The 17939-nt window shown below is 38.8% G+C and overlaps 1 protein-coding gene and 1 long non-coding RNA gene across 4 annotated transcripts in view; one reads left to right on the forward strand and one right to left on the reverse strand.

The window, feature by feature from the left end:
* Window positions 1-2779, reverse strand: part of LOC147143690 (uncharacterized) — a 141801-nt gene extending 139022 nt beyond the window's left edge. For all 3 annotated transcript variants that reach the window (XR_015087819.1, XR_015087817.1, XR_015087818.1), the window contains exons 1-2: window positions 2405-2779; window positions 2147-2293 (exon numbers count right to left, since the gene is read on the reverse strand). This is a non-coding gene — a long non-coding RNA (uncharacterized LOC147143690). The remainder of the gene's footprint in view (window positions 1-2146; window positions 2294-2404) is intronic.
* On the forward strand, window positions 1857-17884 carry LOC147143692 (diacylglycerol O-acyltransferase 1-like). Its single transcript, XM_086037720.1, has 17 exons — window positions 1857-2368; window positions 3856-3943; window positions 5284-5324; window positions 7119-7204; window positions 8399-8451; window positions 8794-8899; window positions 12570-12698; window positions 12869-12937; window positions 13052-13155; window positions 13356-13394; window positions 13477-13518; window positions 13600-13644; window positions 13778-13890; window positions 14158-14223; window positions 15895-15982; window positions 16095-16157; window positions 16631-17884. Exons 1-17 carry the CDS (start codon window positions 2127-2129, stop codon window positions 16778-16780), a joined length of 1524 nt encoding a protein of 507 aa, XP_085893846.1. The 5' UTR covers window positions 1857-2126; the 3' UTR covers window positions 16781-17884.
* Window positions 17885-17939: the final 55 nt, after the last annotated feature.

Raw genomic sequence — 17939 nt, forward strand, 5'->3', positions numbered from 1 at the left:
ATACGCTACAATTCCCAGACAGTTTCATTTTATTTTATATATAGTTTTATTACACAGCGTGAAATGCATTTTATACCTGTGTACCAGGTGAGAATGTTAAAGCGAAACTTGAAGATTTACTGTTCAATCAATAAAAGGTTTTATGATGGTCACGCTTTCACTCGGAAACATTTAATTGTTTCCTAGAAGAAAAATTGTGCCACAATATGAAAAAAAAACTGAGGTCAACCAGAATGCTGAAATGGTATGTGTTCGAGGTTGCAATTAAAAGTTGAAGAGTTGGATGTACAATAACTTATAAAGTTGTAATTGATCTATGATCCTGATCTCTTATCCCAACAAGCACAGGCACCAAAACCTCATTACTCTTAAAGACAACCGTTGCAACAGAGAGGACTGATAAAGCTGAATCAATGCCAGTGATCACTTGCCACCTTGATATGTAAAAGCACACTGAAGAAGAAACGACAGAATGGCCAGTCTCATCGAAGGAACTCTTTCAGGTAGTTTCATCACGATAAGGAGGATAACAGAGTTCGAACTCAAACTTTTTAGTTGGTCATTAAATTGAAGGATGAGTACATACTTTCATAGCGCTACGGTAGTTAAATTCAATTTCTAATGCCAAGTTTTTGGCAAACAATTTCTATACAGCTTGTCCTCAATAGGTTCACACTTCACAGATGTGGAGCCTATTCCAACTGACACTGGACGAGAGGGTAAACCCTGGACTGGGAGCCAGCCAATCGCAGGGCAGCAAACGCTATAGACAAACAAACTCACACTCTCACCATGCGAGTAATTTATAGTCTTCAGTTGACATACTATGGACAGCTTTGGAATGTGAAACTTTCCCTCACCAGGGCCCTAGCCAAGACTCGGATACACAACCTTACGACTGTGCAAACTACGATAGCACTGTGCTGCCCCAGTAACAGCATTAAATAAGAAAGTTCTGTTAAGTGCTGTGTTTGATCAAAGTCCACTTTTGATCTGAGAATCTAATACTTTAAGTCGTTCCACAAGGAGCCATTATTATTAACCGTTCTAACTAGGTTACCAGGATAATTGCAATAATTCGCCAATCATTTGTCCTTGACATATTTTATCTATTTTTACAGATATGTTTCCCCTTAATTAAGTGTGCAAAGAATCCTGCCCAATAGTGCATTGATCGGCAACCACTTGCCATGGCACAAAAGTGTTTTCGAGTACAGTATGTACTGCATCTTTGTTCATCGATGAATATGCCAGCAATCGACAGGAAGAGGTAGGGGACTTGCTTGAGAATCGAGGGTTATGACTTGCGACTTGCGCTTATGTGACCTCGGGCGGTAGGTGCAACAAATGATTGTTCTTCAACTAGCTGGCAAAGTTAACTTTTGTTTCAATCTGTTTCCACTTGGATAACACAACAAAATAATAAACACAATTTTATACTGACAAGTATATTTTCAATTGACAAGATCCAGATTTTATAGTGAGTCATTTTGTGAGTAAACTAAAATCATCATTATTTCCAGGACACCGAGCATATTATTGAGATTTTTTTGTTTAGTGGTGGCTAACATTAGGTGTTTCAAATGTAAAAATATGCGCCTCAGTTGGAAATTCCTAGAATGTACAACAAACCTGTGTATCCAGCTGTTGTAATACATACAATTGAAGAAGTCATTTTCCTCAAAGTGTAATTTGTTTTCAATCTAACAGGCCAGATTCCACACTGTTACATTACATTTGTGGGGGAATATGAGGTCGACATTATTTCAGCATTCGTACTTTTTAATGTAAATTGGGTGCCTCGGTTCAATCAACGTAAGGGGAAAACTGCTTAGTCTGTCTGTCTACTGTGGATACTCCTTCAGACACAGTCAGTGAGTTACAGTGTCAGATTACAGCGCTGCCTTCTTCTTGCGTCACAATTCCAGTGACTTCATGACACTCCTACCTGTTTTGGGACAGTGCGGAAATTTGACTTTAGGGTGGATTTGCTTGACAGATAGAGTACTTCCTTCCCGTTTTTATTGGGCTTCCACGCCCGCGTGACTCCACGCAGCATCAAGTATGTTACTTCTCGAAGTGAAGGAGCGAACGGAACTTTCGTCTTAAACTTTGGTTTAGCCACCATGGGCGATATGGACATTACCGGGGCCTTCAGTCGCAGGAGACGGGCCACGTTTGCGGTCGGGAGAGGAGCGAGTCTGCAGCCGATGAATGGGAAGTGTAGGTCGGCGAGTCAGCTCTCGGTGGCCGCCGACAGAAAGACGGACAGCGAGGCAGGCAAAGTTGACCGCTTGTGGGAGACAGTCCGGCCCACGACGAAATGTGACAAAAAGAAACGTAACAATGACATAAATGACAGATTAAGGTGAGTTATATAGAGTATTAAAAATATATAACTTACCGAAAGTATGTTATGTTGTTTTGGATCCAGCATCGGCTATATGTGCATGTTAGCTAGTTTACTGTGGTACCGGACTTGTTATCATTACTAGAACTACGACTACCCCTTGTTATATCTCAGACATAAATGTTTGAGGTTAAACACTGACGTACGTGCTGAAAGAATAGGCATGTAAACCAAATCTAAATGCCAAGTGGTGGCTAACCTGAAAAAATGATCGGGTGCAACAGGCATAGTCTAATCAATTTTGGCCATCTTGATATGATTGGCTAAGCATGTGGCATCCAAGGATTTAAAGGGAAGTCAACTCCCAAATTTTCTTAAGTTCTATGGCACAGCTTCAGAAAAAGGGTGAGCCGTGATTGGTCGTTAATTGAGCCCTGAGCAGCTGTGATGTCATTTTCGGTTGACAGAAATTGGAAAAATGGCCGCCCTCAGAGATGGCTAAAAACGGGTGGATTTTGCTATATGAGTCAACCTTAACATATTTTTTCAAGAATATGTTCCCAGCAGGTCCACTAGTTGAAACATGGCATTCCGATTAATTTTGCGAATATAAGTTAAGCAGTAAAATGCACTCGTTTTTAGCCATCTATGGCGGCGGCCATTTTGTCTTCTGTCGACCAGTTGTGATGTCATTTTCAGTTGACAGAAGACAAAATGGCTGCCCCTACAGATGGCTAAAAACTAGTGGATTAACACTTATTCCACAAATGCAATATTTATCCGAATGTCCAGTATCAACTAGTGGGCTTGCATAGAACATCCATCCATTATCTATACCGCTTGTCCTCACAAGTGTTGCGGGCGTGCTGGAGCCTATCCCAGTTGTCATCGGGCAGCAGGCACGGGACACCCCGAACTAGTTGCCAGCCAATCGCAGGGCACACAGAGACAAACAAACACACACACTCACAACCGCACCTAGGGGCAATTTAGAGTGTCCAATCAACTTACCATGCATGTTTTTGGAATGTGGGAGGAAACCGGAGTACCCGGAGAAAACCTGCGCAGGCACGGAGAGAACATGCAGGAAGGACGGGGCCGTGATAGAACCCACGACCTCTGAACTGTGAGGCCGACGTGCTAACCAGTCGACGACTGTGCCGCCTGCATCGACCATATTCTTGAAAAAAAAAAATGTTTGCGTTGACTTCCACTTTAACTCATATTCCACAAATGCAATATTAATCAGAAGGGCGCATTTTGACTAGTGAAGGCTAGGAAATAGAACATATTTTTGTCAAGAGTTTTTTGGGGGTTCACTTCCCCTTTAAATCAACTGTGTAAACGGTCGCTATTCTCTCCCTGTTGTTTGAATAGAGTCAGAGTTCGCCAGGAGTTGTACAAACATGATTTTACAATAAAAGTCTGCCAAATAGTTCCAGTGCAGCCACACCTAAATGTCAACTCATTCATTCAACTGTCGTTTTTATTCTTACCCCATCAAGCTGTCACAAGACACAAGAGTCCCTACTGACTTCATCCAGTGGTTTCAGTAACTACAGAGGGATTCTAAACTGGTGTGTGGTAATGCTGGTAAGAGAACGCTTGTAATGATATGCACATCCTGGACACGCCCATCCATCTATTTTCAATATTGCTCATCCTTATTAAGGTAGCAGGTGATTTTGGATGAGAAAAGGGACACAACCTGGACTTGTTGCCAGCAGATCGCAGGCACATATGGACAAACAACCTTATCTGACATTTACACTTATGAACAATTTACTGTCTTCAGTGAGCCCAACATATGTGATTTTGGAATGGTTGGTCAAATATGTGCCCTGCAATTGGCTGGTGACCAGTCCAAGGTATTCCCGCCTCCTACCCAAAGTCAACAGGGATAGGGTACAGCTCACCCGTAACCCTAATGAGGACAGGGGCACTATATATAGATGAATTAACCAAACATGCATGTTGTTGGAATGTGGGATGAATCCGCATGCAGTGTCCAGAGAAAACCCACACGAGGCCAATGCTGTCCATGACATATCCATTTATTTGAATATTTGATGAGAAGTTACATTATTATTATCTTCAGGTGGGCATTGAAAAAATAGTGCAACAAATTGGCATTGCCACCAAGGAATAACTTTATTAACTACGATAAGGCTAATGACTTTAAATATTATATAGTATATTTGCATCCCAAACGTATTATGCCCTGAATAATGTAATTAAAAAAAAAAAAAGAAATGAGTGAGTAGACTTTTATAAACACTTTCTTTTAAGAAAACTCACTTTGTCTTATTCATTGTCAGAATTGGTCGTTTGCCAGCTTGAACACTGTATAAATATACATCTTGGCAAGGTGTTTTGTTTTCGATCGATAGTCCCCTTAATGTGCTGTGAGTAATTTTGACAGTGTGGTCAGATCTACCTCAGTCAAGATAAAATGCACTTTATGTACTCGCAACCCAGACTATTTCTAGATATAGCACAATGTTATGTTACCACATTTTACAGAATTCCGTCTTCTCTGCTCAAATAACAGACTGAATGTGAGAGAATAGGAGCAGGGATGAGGCTGTAGCAAAGCCTGCCTGCTGCTAATCCAGCCTTTGAACATAGATCGTTGTGTTCATCACGAGAGGTTTTCTCTTCATTCCTACTGAACCTCTGTCCCATCTCCAGGCATGGAGCCTTTGTGTGGGGTAATGAGATATCACCATCCATTCACAAATAGAGAAAGTGAGCCAGAGAGATTAAAAAAAAGAATTACAAGAGAAAAAAGTATGATGGAGGGCAAGAAAAGTTGAATGGTGAAGAAAATAGAAAATGTATCCAAATAATGAAAAAAGCAACCGAGAGCAAGTGAAAAGTGCCATTTTGCAAAAGAAACACATGCAACTGTAACTATTATTTTTTTGTTTCAGGTACTTAGCAATGCCCGACTCTTCCTAGAAAACCTGTTAAGGTAATTATGCTTATCTTTTAAATAATGTCTGTATATACAACTGTTACTATATAATCTTCTCATTCCATTAAATGTATTTTACTAGGTCAAAGAACTTTATGCATGGTGAGGCATTAAGTATTTCCGGTGGAAAGGTCAGCTCTTGTAACACTTTCCATAGTCAATACGTTACAAGCTAGCTACTGGAATGCCATCAGACTGAAACATAACAGCTGGTGTTAAATGTCTGATAACTTGAGGTTGTGTAATACTGTAAGTATATTCAGTAATTCGTTACAAGTACCAGATTTTTCGGAATATGACGGACTTAGACGTCCATCTGTACTTGACCCGGTTACTGACGATTACTCTAACAACTATCTACTTCTGCCAGTGCTCAGTCCAGGAATCTTCAATCCTGTTCCTCGAGGGCCGGTGTCCTGCCTGTTTTCCATCTCTACCTGCTACAGATATTCACCAAAGGTCTGCAGAAGATGGATAACGATCCTGATCATTTGAATCAGGTGTGTGTTGCAGCAGGGACAGATGGAAAACAGGTAGGACACCGGCCCTAGGGGAATAGGATTGAAGACCCCTGGCTTAGTCCGTCATTTGTCAATTGTCAGTAAAACGGGCGTCCGTCAGTACTGGTCCGTCAATCTGACGGAATGCCCACCTCTGCAAATCACTTCCTCATTTCCCTGCCATAATAAATGAAATTATTGCCTGCCTTTTGTAAAGATTCTCGGCTTAGCGTTGAAAGCCAGGAACATAATTTAAAAACAAATTGTGGTGTCAGTTAAACGCGTTATTAACGGCGTTAATGTAATGTATTTTTGACACCGTCAATTTTTTTATTGCGTGATTAAGTTTTCCAGAGCAACTAGCGGCAGCATTGATAAACACTGCTGCTCACCATGATCTATATAAAATAATCTTATAGAGTAGAGGAGACATTTCATCTGCTTCAAAATATTGACGAGTCTGAGGATGAATTGTTCATCTGACACAGAGAGCCCCGGTGATAGTCGTGACGTTGTTGGTTGTGTAACCCTTAAAAGTTGTTCTACCTTATCTTCGGAAGCCGTGGTATGGCGGGTTACAGTATAGGTTTGAGTTTATGTACGGTATAGGTTTGAGTTTATGTATTTCTTCTGGCAACCGACACGGCAGTGTTTTGTTTTGTCCTTATTCAGACATGAACAGCCTCGCTCTAATTCACCTCTCTGTCTCTTTTCTTCTTCGCTCAGGAAATGCGCTGTACCAAATCAACTCAAAAAGGAACAAATACTTAAGCAGAATACAAATAAATGAATATATACCGGTACTCACAAAACAATATTGCAACATGTTAGAAAAATAATAAATACAAAATAATATATGCAGTCCTAAAATTCATATAAAAAATGTAAATATAAATTGGCAACTAAATCATGTGCTACAGTCTAAATCATGTGTTACAGTAGTACATGCCAGAGAGTCGAAATCAATAAAATAATGAGCTTAAGTGGTGCTTCTTGACATAATTCCCCCATGGGAAAAAAAGAGTTCCGGGTTGCCGTTTGCGTCAAGCGTTTCCTTTCCTTCAGCTACAAACGAGCTGTATTTTATAAGAGCACGACACGCACGCATTTTCAGAGGGCGAGAGCCGCACGGGACAATCTTGGCGTTCCACCAACTGTTTCTTATTCATTTATTTGACATATTTTACATTACAATATACTCTGTTTTGCTGTTTTGAAGAGAAACTGCTTTGGTGATTGCAGTTTTTCAATTCAACACTTTCTTAATCATTTTACTATTCTGCTTTAACAGATATGGGGTTCTGGTGGACCCTATTCAAGTGATTTCCTTATTCTTGAAGGACCCCTATAGCTGGCCAGCGGTGTGCCTGATAATTGGTAGGTACTATACACGTACATCTTAGATTATCCTGAAGGCAAAAATCATTGTCAAATGATCATTGACAGTGATCCATAAAACATTATAATGTCCTCAAAAATATTAACCTGATTCAGTACGGGTTTTTTTAGCATGGGAATTACACATTGGGAAATTAAGTTTTGGGAATTTAAGGACCATGTTATTAGATTAGATATAAATTATAATTAACTCGACCACAGACCATGAGAAAGTGACTTAACTTTCCTTTGCTTAAGAGAGACAGAGGCACATACAGTATATATTTTTTGAATTTTTGTGATATATAAGGTGAAAGTCTGCAGTGGTGCAGCTCCCTTGGTCTCCTGAGGAATGCCCACTTGGCCTATATACTGATATACCGCATAGGTGTTGTGCTGCAAAGGAATGAAGCAACATATGCTGCTTTTGTACCGCCTGACTCAACTTTATTTTCTAGTACTCATCACTCCCATTCCCCAAGTGGAGCTCACAGAAAATAGACAAAGATACATAACTCATAGACAAAGATACATAACTCATCTCTATATACTTTTAAATGCATGTTATGCTAATACTCCTTTATCATAATGAAGACAATACAATAGAATAGATTAAAGCCCTCCATGTATTTCAGGATGTCATTGCACTATACTTTTCGAGCTAAACCTGATGGAATCCGAAACCTGATCTATGATGTATCACATTTTACACACCAGTGATAAGAGAAGCCAGTATTATAAATGCCGACATTTAATAAACCTTCTCCAGTGAAGCAAAACAGTGGAAATTACTTGTAATACTTGTGTATGCATGCATGGCAACCCGTACGGTCTGTTAGTGCTAGTTCATTTCTTTTAGCAGGATTGCTGTTAAATTGAGTGTGATCATGTATGTCTTTGTGAGACCAAAGCTAAGAATGTTTCTGTGCTTGTTTTAAGGGAGGAACAATTGCTTGTAAAAATTCTAATAGTCTCTGTTGTGAATGTAAAAAAAAGTTAGTCAATAACTGTCATTCCTTGGGTCACCAAATTTGTTGCTGAAATAATTTCCTGCTTCAAGTATTGTTGCATTTTGTAGTAGTGTAAGTTCTGTTATGGTAAAACTTGCATCATGCTATGCTATACTTGCTATTATGGACAACAGCATTTTGTAAGGAAAGACATTGTCATTTGTTGACTCATTGTTTTCAACAGTGTCCAATGCGTTTATCATGGTGGCCCTTTATACTGAGAGACAGTTGTCAAAGGTAAGTGGCAAAACCCTGTATGTTTTTTTATGACTTTTCCAAAACCAGCCTCTAATACTGACTAACCCTCCCAGTTGCCAATAAAACACTAAAATAATTTCACCATCTGCATTTAGGACATTCAGTCATGCTCTATCTGTTATGAAACAAAAGCCTTTTAAAACTTTACCTTCATGAAGTCATCATGCACTCGTGTTATACTCCAATAATCAAATCAATCACCCACTATATAGGTACCTATAATGTCAGTCGAGGCACAATATGTCTGACATTGGTGGCTTGCTTATTTATTACAACTAACCACCCTAACCCTGTGTGTCTTTTTTTTCTCCACCTGCCTAGGGTTCATTCAGCGAGCGTGTGGGCTTTCTTGTCCATAGTGTTAATTTGGCTGTCATGCTAACATTTCCTGCCGCAGTGGTACTCTTGGTGCCCTCCACGACCCCAGGTAAGATGTTTTTTTGTTTGTTTTTTTACTGTGATTAAAATACAATTTCTCATGGCTCTCAACTGGTTACTAACTAGATAGCAATGTGGTAGGCTAGCTGACTGGAGTACCTGTACTGCATTGTCATCTGTCCTCAGTGAGTGCCTGCAACATACCTATGTGCGAAATTGAAAATATGTCATTGCAGTAAAGATTAAGTGGGCATTCCTATCTTTGTCCTTCAAAGAAGCAGCCGGCCCATTTGATTGTGCAGTAAAAGACGTCTCCTATAAGCCTGTCATAATTGGAGTCTGTTAGTGGTAATGGACCAGTTGGTCATGACTGGATTTTATCCAGCTGGCGGAGGAAGTGAAGGCAAGTATAGGAGGAGGCTTGTGCTGCCAAAAAGAGTGTATGGTTTGTAGGAAAGGGTCATCAGGAGTTCACAGTCTTTCTGTCTGATGTAAACTATAGACACACACTGGAAACCATAAAATTAATGCACGCACAGTAGGCTTCATAATACTCTAACATTGAGTATACATGGTCAGATTTTATGATAACACAAAATTTGAAAAATTGAAAAAATGTAATTGTTAATACAATTACAAATTAATACAGAACATTAATACAAAAACTGCTGTCACAAAAGGCATATTTCAAATCCAAACTACAAGTAATTCCTTTCAAAGCAATTCCACTGGAGTGGAAAACACTCGCTCAGCCTTCTCTGCCACGCCTTCAGTGTCATGGTGAAGCAGCCACAAGTGTCCTTGCCACATCTTGCGCCTCTCCTCTCGCACACCCAACGAAGCAAAAGCCGCAGCCTCACTTTGTAGTCGTGCTAGTTGATCGTCTGGCACACACGGAAGGGAAATCAGTTTTTTGTGACATTGACATTATTCTTGGAACTTTTTCTGACATTTTCATCGAACTTTTCTCATATGTGCAAGGCAGAAATCTCGTGAAACTGCTGACTGAGCATCGAAAGCAGTGTTTCATGCTAAATATCACAGAACACCCAATAACACAAACATTTTTTTTTTTTGTATGTTTTTTGTCACGCAATCACAAATGGGTTCCGCTGATCGCATAATGGAAAAGAGTGATGCTCATCATAGAACTGAAAATTAAACTGGAAAACTCATCGGGTTGCAGCAGTTGCTTAATGAGACGAGTAACCCAATTTATTGCTTTCAGGTTTAAAATTTTACATTGCACTTGTTGATAATAATGTAATGTTAAAATGTTACTTAAAGCATTGTCTGTATAGTAAAGTTTACCCTGGAACACTGGCTTCGGATTAGTTCTTATTTCCATTACGTCATAAGAGAAAAAAAAATCCTGAACATCCATCAGCCGATTCCACTGTAAAGTCATTGCTTACTGTCATTTACCGGTACAAGCCACCTGTCTTTTTGCGTCTGGTTTTACATGGTGGTAGACTACTCTGTAATCAACTGCTTGAGGACTTGGCCTTCCTATGTAGTTATGACTGCAATGTCCATATTTAGCAGTTCTTTCGTCTCCAGGATGTCCAAGTCGGTGCTTCCCTTGCTGTATTGGACTGTGGACATTTGTTTGCAGTTTTGTTTGTGTGCACGTGCGTGTGTGTGTCCATGCGTGAGTGTACTATGTACGTAAGTGTCCTCTCAGAAACCTGTGCACAGAGTCCCTTCCTCAGGCTGGGTGCAAATGTTTTTAAAGTTGTTTTGCCCTTCTCTATAGTCAGCTGGCAGATTTAGATCAAATCCCCATCAAGGTCACTGTTGTCACCTAACTCCCAAAAGTTTCACGCCATTAACATAATACAGTATGGCGAGTACACATTCTTGGCATTGCTCCTGTCCTTTAGTCATCGCTCTAGTGCAGCCATGTATAATTTTATGAGACATATTATGAGGCTGATAATAGGTTTCTTGCAAATGCATGGTAATTTAGTTGTTCTATTGCATGTATTATGCTGAGATGTTGACTTGGCATTGAGATTAGTTTAATGTCCAAACATCATAGAAGGCAGCAAGTGTTGCTTCTGCTTTTTGTCTTCTCTCCTCCCCTCTGGTCCTGTCCTTTCCTCTTACTGGGAGGTGAATGAGTAAAGGAGTTAGCCCATCTGTCTGTTCTCCTCCTAGCTCTGCTGTTCACACCGGAAGGGCAGTACAAGAGGGCAGGTGTGTGTGTATTTAAGGCCACCAAGTGTGTGTGCACACACACTTGCCTCCACAGCGGCCAATATAAAAAGGGAAAGAACAAAACTCTAGTCGTTGCACTTGCTATGCTCAACACATCCACCCCAACATTTTATTTATTTATTTATTTATTTTTACTTGTTACCATTGGTCTTTGGGTCTTAGACAGACATACGGCATATCATTAGGTCCAGAAGTGACAAGTGGAGTTTGACAATATATTCTATTTAGGAATTACAGCCTTTTATGTGGACTACCTCGATTTTGTGGATGCAGAAGTGTTTTGACAAAGCGATGTCATTGTAAATATAAGAAAATGTTAAACTTGGATCCTGAGGGTGTCAGTATCACCACGAGGTGCCTTTGAGGCCTCCCCAATTCATCCCCCCAAATATTTTCCATTAAACTTCGTGGTCATTGCATAAAGATGATGTAATGGTCTTCGAAATGCATATTGGTCAAGCTACCACACTTTCGATTAACTACGAGCAGACAACATACTGTACATGCAAACGGCAAAATATGTTAGCTTGGTGACAGGGTGGACATTTTTGGCTAATATTTACATTCTATGAGGACATGGTGGGCATTCACTTAATGACAAAGGTGGACAGTGATATGCCAAAATCACACACATATGATGGGGTAAAAAATGGTATAACATGAGAGAAATGCATTTTATATGTACCATTTTACTGGTATGTGTGCAAATGTTTGGCCACTTGTAATAAGACCTCAGAGTGTCATTCTTCTACAACATTTTAATGTTGGCAGAGTGATTCTGATGAGGACACCAAAGGCACTTCAAAGTGATATTGAACCGAAAATCATTTGTAGTCAATGATTACCTGAAGTTTAGAGCCCATGGACGTCCCCAGATTCTGACTTGCCTCCCTGGAAGTGGTTTGCCAGACCATATATTAAAAAATCAACATACTACTGCAATCCAAATATGTTTTATTTTTTTCAAATTATTTAAGAACAAAAACTACTATTCTTTTGTTTTGGTTAAAAAAAACAGCAGATAGAGAGGCTATTCATTGGAGAGTAACAATATACAAGCAAATTGTCTAATATCTTTAAGGATTCCCAGTGACATTCTTTTTTTTACATTCATGTATTGATTGTTTAAAATAGGGATATATCAGAGAAACTGTTTGTGAGCTTAATGGCAGTTTTATGACTTGGATGGAAAGTTTATGTCATCGTTATGTGTGTGTGTCACTGTGATCACCAGTAGCTTGTCTGGAGGCTACATTCGCCAGAGAGACAGATGGCATACGAATAGGATCGGCTGTGATTTGACGCCAGGTGTTCTGACCTGCACCTTACCCTGCTGGCACAGCAGTCTTCATTTGTGTGCAATTGTATTAGTGCGATAAAGTGTGTGTGTGACCCTCTGCAGGCAAACTATTGCGCCATCCCCTGTCTCACAACATACTTCTCACTGTGCCATTCACACATTGGATGTTAACATGCCATGCTCTCTTCCTTTCTTTCAGTTGGAGGTGTGTTTGTGCTCAGTACTTACACCATTCTCTTCCTAAAGCTCTACTCCTATAAGGATGTCAATATGTGGTGTCGGGAGCTGAGCACCATTAAGGCCAAGAAACTGGCGAGGTCACTATCTTGTAAGTTACACACACACTCACACAAAACTGTGGCTCTATCCTTTGCTTGTGTGCTTACAGTGACATCTATAGGCAAACATATGTTACCACAGCATTAATTATTTTCAATTTGATCTGTGGTAGACCTTCATGTATTCTTTTTTTTTTTTCTTTTTTTTTTTTGTCCATAGGTCCATCATCGAAGTACTCCAATACAGATGACCAAAAAGTGTGTTACCCTGGCAACCTTACTATCAGGGGTGCTTACTTTTATTTTGTTTGTGTGATCATTATTTTTTCCATTACTGTATTGATTGCTCCTTCTTACTTTAAATTCATATTCAAAATGTCACATCCTTATTGTGTATCTGTAGACCTGTACTATTTTGCCTTTGCGCCGACTCTATGCTACGAGCTCAACTTTCCACGCTCCACTAAGATCCGCATGAGTTTCCTTCTAAGGAGACTATTTGAGATGGTAAGAAGATATTTCATCCATCATCAAATATCATCTATTCATCTACTTCTTTCAAATTCAAATTACCGTGCATCCACATTTGAACATGAATTGCTTCTTTGAGGGAAAATATTAAATAACAGGCTATGCACAGTCTGTACTGTACTTGGGAATAGTAGAGTATAAATAAATTGATATTTTAACTGTGTGTTTATCCCCAGCTATTCCTCATCCAGATGTTAGTGGGTCTAACTCAACAGGTACACTTGCTCTGAAAACACTTTGAATCTGAAATTATGGTGCATGTCTGATAATATCCTAACATTTTTTTCTCTCTTCTAGTGGATGATTCCCATCATTCAAAGCTCCATGAAGCCGCTGGAGGTGAGCATCGAGCATGGCTGGCAGGTTTCGAATTGTTTTGAATGTGTAACGGTTTCTCCTCTTTCCTCTCTTGTATTGTAGGACATGGATCTTTCTCGGATGACTGAGAGACTCTTAAGATTGGCTGTGAGTAAAAAATATAAACACGGGGTGGCTGTTATACTGGGCTTTGTTGATAACAAATGGAAAGCCATTTCTTTTATATGATTTCGTGCTGTTTATGCTTCTCATGTTTATATGGATCCTTGACTGTGTATAGGTACCCAACCACTTGCTTTGGTTGATGTTTTTCTACTGGTTCTTCCACTCATCTTTGAACTTCACAGCAGAGCTTCTGCGCTTCGGAGACCGACAGTTCTACAAAGACTGGTGGTAAATATTTGTTTCTGTGGGTTTTGCTGTTGTTGTTTTCTCTTTTCATTTTCATGAGGTTTTCAGTGGACTGCTTACTGTAATTCAGAACTGTGAATGTGATGAGTGACAGTTGATCATTTTGAAAAGCCTAGGGGGTACGAGAGGGTATTAAAAGTGTCTGATAGAAAGAGTTTTCCATCAGTATTAATGAAAGTGTCGTACCCACTGATCCATTATTTAGGCTCTGTAAAGCCTCAGTATCCTTTTTCCTGACTCATCTTTCAGGAACTCAGAGTCGGTGACATATTTCTGGCAGAACTGGAACATCCCCGTTCACAAGTGGTGTCTCCGGTGAGTTATTCACACACTTAAATTTGGAGATGGAGCAGTGAAATTCGTCAAAGTAAACTCAGGGGAGCATTTGCTTTGATGCAAGCAGACTGTACATGACACTATGATGCGTTTGGAAAATGACTCAAAAGAAAGTGCTGGTCACAAATACAACACATGAGGCAAGGAAAAACAAACACAACAGAGAAAATACTGCATCGTTTTCCAAAGCAGAGTCATCTTTTACGGCTACTAATGAATACCGTTATTTCATTTCAGTCAATGAAATAATTTAATTTCATTTCAATTTACATTTAATTTAATTCCAATTACTCTTTTGAATTACGATAATAGAAAATTTACGGTACATAAAAGTGATGCAAATGTATATACAGAAACATACTATAATGTCATATTTTGTCCTTTTCTTGACTTTCTTTTTCCATCAGGAAAAAAGGGGAGTGCGGTATTCATTATTTCATTTCACAAACAATATTGTTCACACACTGACAATAAACTGTCATTTCCCATTTGCCTTTGAATAAAAAAAAAAAAAACACTGTCATCTTCCGTCCCAATCTTTCGTCATGTATCAAATAGTGGTGTGATAAAATCTCTGCATCATTGTTTGTTACAATATCAAATCAAATGCAGCATCAAACATCGATACTGTCACTGCCTAATGAAAACAGCCACGTAAATCTATAAAATCCCTTATGTATTGCGAATACTGTATCTAAACAACTAACAAGAACATCTATTAATTCCTTGAGCTTGAAAAAAATATAATTGGAGATATTAGATATAATAGATATAATTAATAAGAATATAATATTTTGGGGGTAAACTTATGGGAATAAAAAAAGAGTATTTTTTATTTCCTAAATTGTTGTATTTTTAATGTGTGAGATTACGACTTTGCCTACATACACACACCAGATGTACCTTCGATGGTTCTTTTCAATGTTGTCTTTTGACAAGTGAGTCTACTTTACAGCTTTTTGTTTTGTTCTTTTATTTTAAGATATGTTTTAAATTTAAGATACAGTATGAGCACTGTATGGTGACAGTGAAATCAACTCCACAAGCAGAGATTTGGCAGATAGTAAACAATTAAACAAAAAGTAGGCTTCAAGCTGTTTATTGCCATTCCTTGTTGAAGTAAACTGTCAAACAAAAAATTAAACATGTATGTAAAACAAATACATAGCTTCAACTTCGGCTAACAAGTCTGTTCAGCTTAATGCTAACATACATTGTTAAATGCCATAGACCGGCCAACTAATAGCATCGGTGTCGTGGTATTATAACCCATTAAGCAATGGATATTTGAACACACATGGAAGAGCAACACATGCAGACAGACAAAGTTTCAATACTCACAAGCTGTATTGAACAATATGTGTTATACTGCCCCCAGGTGGCCAAGGCACAAACATCAGAAAGAGCAGAAAATGATGATTTGAGATACAGGTTCTTCCACTCGTCTACATTACAAACATGGTCAGAAATGAATTCAACTCAGCTATCAAGGCACCACGGTATATAGACTAATGCTTGATAGCTGTTTCATTATATTGTCGGTAAAATATCAAGATAATATTGTATGCCAAGTAGCGTCACTCTGTGATTTTATTTTTATTTTTATTTTTTTTGAAGTTTCACATGCCACGTCATGTGTTCATGTTGCAGGCACTTTTACAAGCCGTTGCTGAGGAGAGGTTTTAGTAAAAGAGTCAGCCAGTCGGCAGTCTTCTTCTTGTCGGCGTTCTTTCATGAGGTACAGCTGAGCCCGTGAACTAACCCTAAGCTCATGCAAACTTTTAGAAGCAGATATTAAGTTTCAAGTGTTCATTGCCATCTGTTGTTCTTTTTCCCTATCTGTGTGTTAGTATCTGGTGAGTGTCCCTCTGAGGATGTTCCGACTGTGGGCCTTTACGGGCATGATGGCTCAGGTAAGATGATTTGGAACCTGAATGCGGTAAATGTGTATTAAAATACTTATTGTGCCATATGTATTTTTATTTCTATTTTGTGAGTTGACTTGCGGGATCTGCCTTTGTGATACTATTGTTACAAATAGTACAAAAAGATAAAACGTAATGATTACTTAATAGTGAATTTAGTTGTGCACATAATCATAAATGAAAAATAAATACATAGTCATGTATACCAGTACTCGTAACCTCAAATGTCATTATGTTTAATAATAACCATAAAATTGTCACTTATCATTATCTTGCCTCATTGGTTGTCTGGGAGAAATCTCATACCGGTTCTTCTATTGCCTTTAGTTTAACAACCAAATATGGTTCCGCGCCCACCTTTTGAGCACAGCGACACGTTTGATCTCTAATGAGGTTACAATACAATCTCTTCTTTCCCGCTCCTAATAAACATCAATTTTGTTGTCTTTATTCTTCATTAGCTTCCATTAGCCTGGTTTGTTGGCCATAACCTGCGCGGTAACTATGGAAACGCTGCAGTGTGGATTTCACTCATAATTGGTCAACCATTCGCCATCCTGATGTACGTCCATGACTACTACGTCTTGCATTACCGACAAGAGACCAACTGATGTGATCATATGGGATTCTTTGCCTCGCTCTCATATTTTATATGCAGGTAGACACTCACGTCCATTTTGTCATGGTAGCCTTACCTTAACTTCAATTTAGGTGACCTAAACTCATTTTATGCAATTATGATGTTTTCAAGCATTAACAATGTCACTGTTCATAAATATTTAGGTTGTGAAATTTCCACCTATTTATGTTGAAATTCTCTCTTGTAATTTGGATCCAAATGTTTTTTTTTATCTGGTGGGAAAGCTACTTTTTTCTCTTGTCCTTGGTGTGTGAAAGTATCTTCAGGTGACTTTTTTGCCAATGTGCTTGTGCAAGTTGTTTTCACTTTAATTTAGATGGTACATAGAACATGAAAACATTTTTTCATGACTGCACACCCACATCTACAAACGTGCTGCACCAATATTTTTGCGACAAAACCAGCTTTCATTCCGTTAATACACTTCCGTTCATACTCCTTTGTAAAAATAGACTCGTAAACCTCTAAACATACTTCATTTTAGTTTCAGCTTTGTATGTTCTTTTCAGGTGTTCTCACATTTGTGGGGAAAGTAACTAATATAAAATGTAAATGCTGACTACGTTTGAAGGGCCTTAGTAAACATTATCATTGTGTACTTGTCATAGGGCTTTGTAAAAATGTTACTGTGAAATGAGCGCAGAAAAAAAAATTATGCTGGTGAGATTTTATTGTGGTACAGTTTGTATTTTTTGTTATATTTTAATATTGGTACAAAAATCGTGCTGCTGTGCTGTCAAGTGTTTAAGTAAATGTGAATTTTGCTTGCTTTTTTTTTGGTGGTTTCTTTTATTAAAGGAAAAACTTTTGTGCTTCATGATATTGATGAAAAGTCAAATTGAAACCCAGACTTCAATAATGTACTGTAAATTATGATGTATGGTGGGTCGACACGTAGCGTGCCTCCAAACCAACCACAGTTTTGAGATCGGTACCGACGTCATTTTACACTTAAGAAGTAAACAAAGTTTGTATGTGTTCTCATTCTCATCACCATGACACGGGGACAAGTCTGCAAGTCTGCTTTTCTTCACTGTGACATTGAATTAAATAGAAGCCCTTTAGCAATCACAAAGTGTCTCTAGTCTCGAGATGTATGTTTTGTTGTTTTGTTTTTTTAAACTAGTTTA

Source organism: Filicampus tigris, chromosome 8 (genome assembly GCF_054856515.1).
Source record: "Filicampus tigris isolate MCC_2025a chromosome 8, RoL_Ftig_1.0, whole genome shotgun sequence".
Taxonomy (NCBI): Eukaryota; Metazoa; Chordata; class Actinopteri; order Syngnathiformes; family Syngnathidae; genus Filicampus; species Filicampus tigris.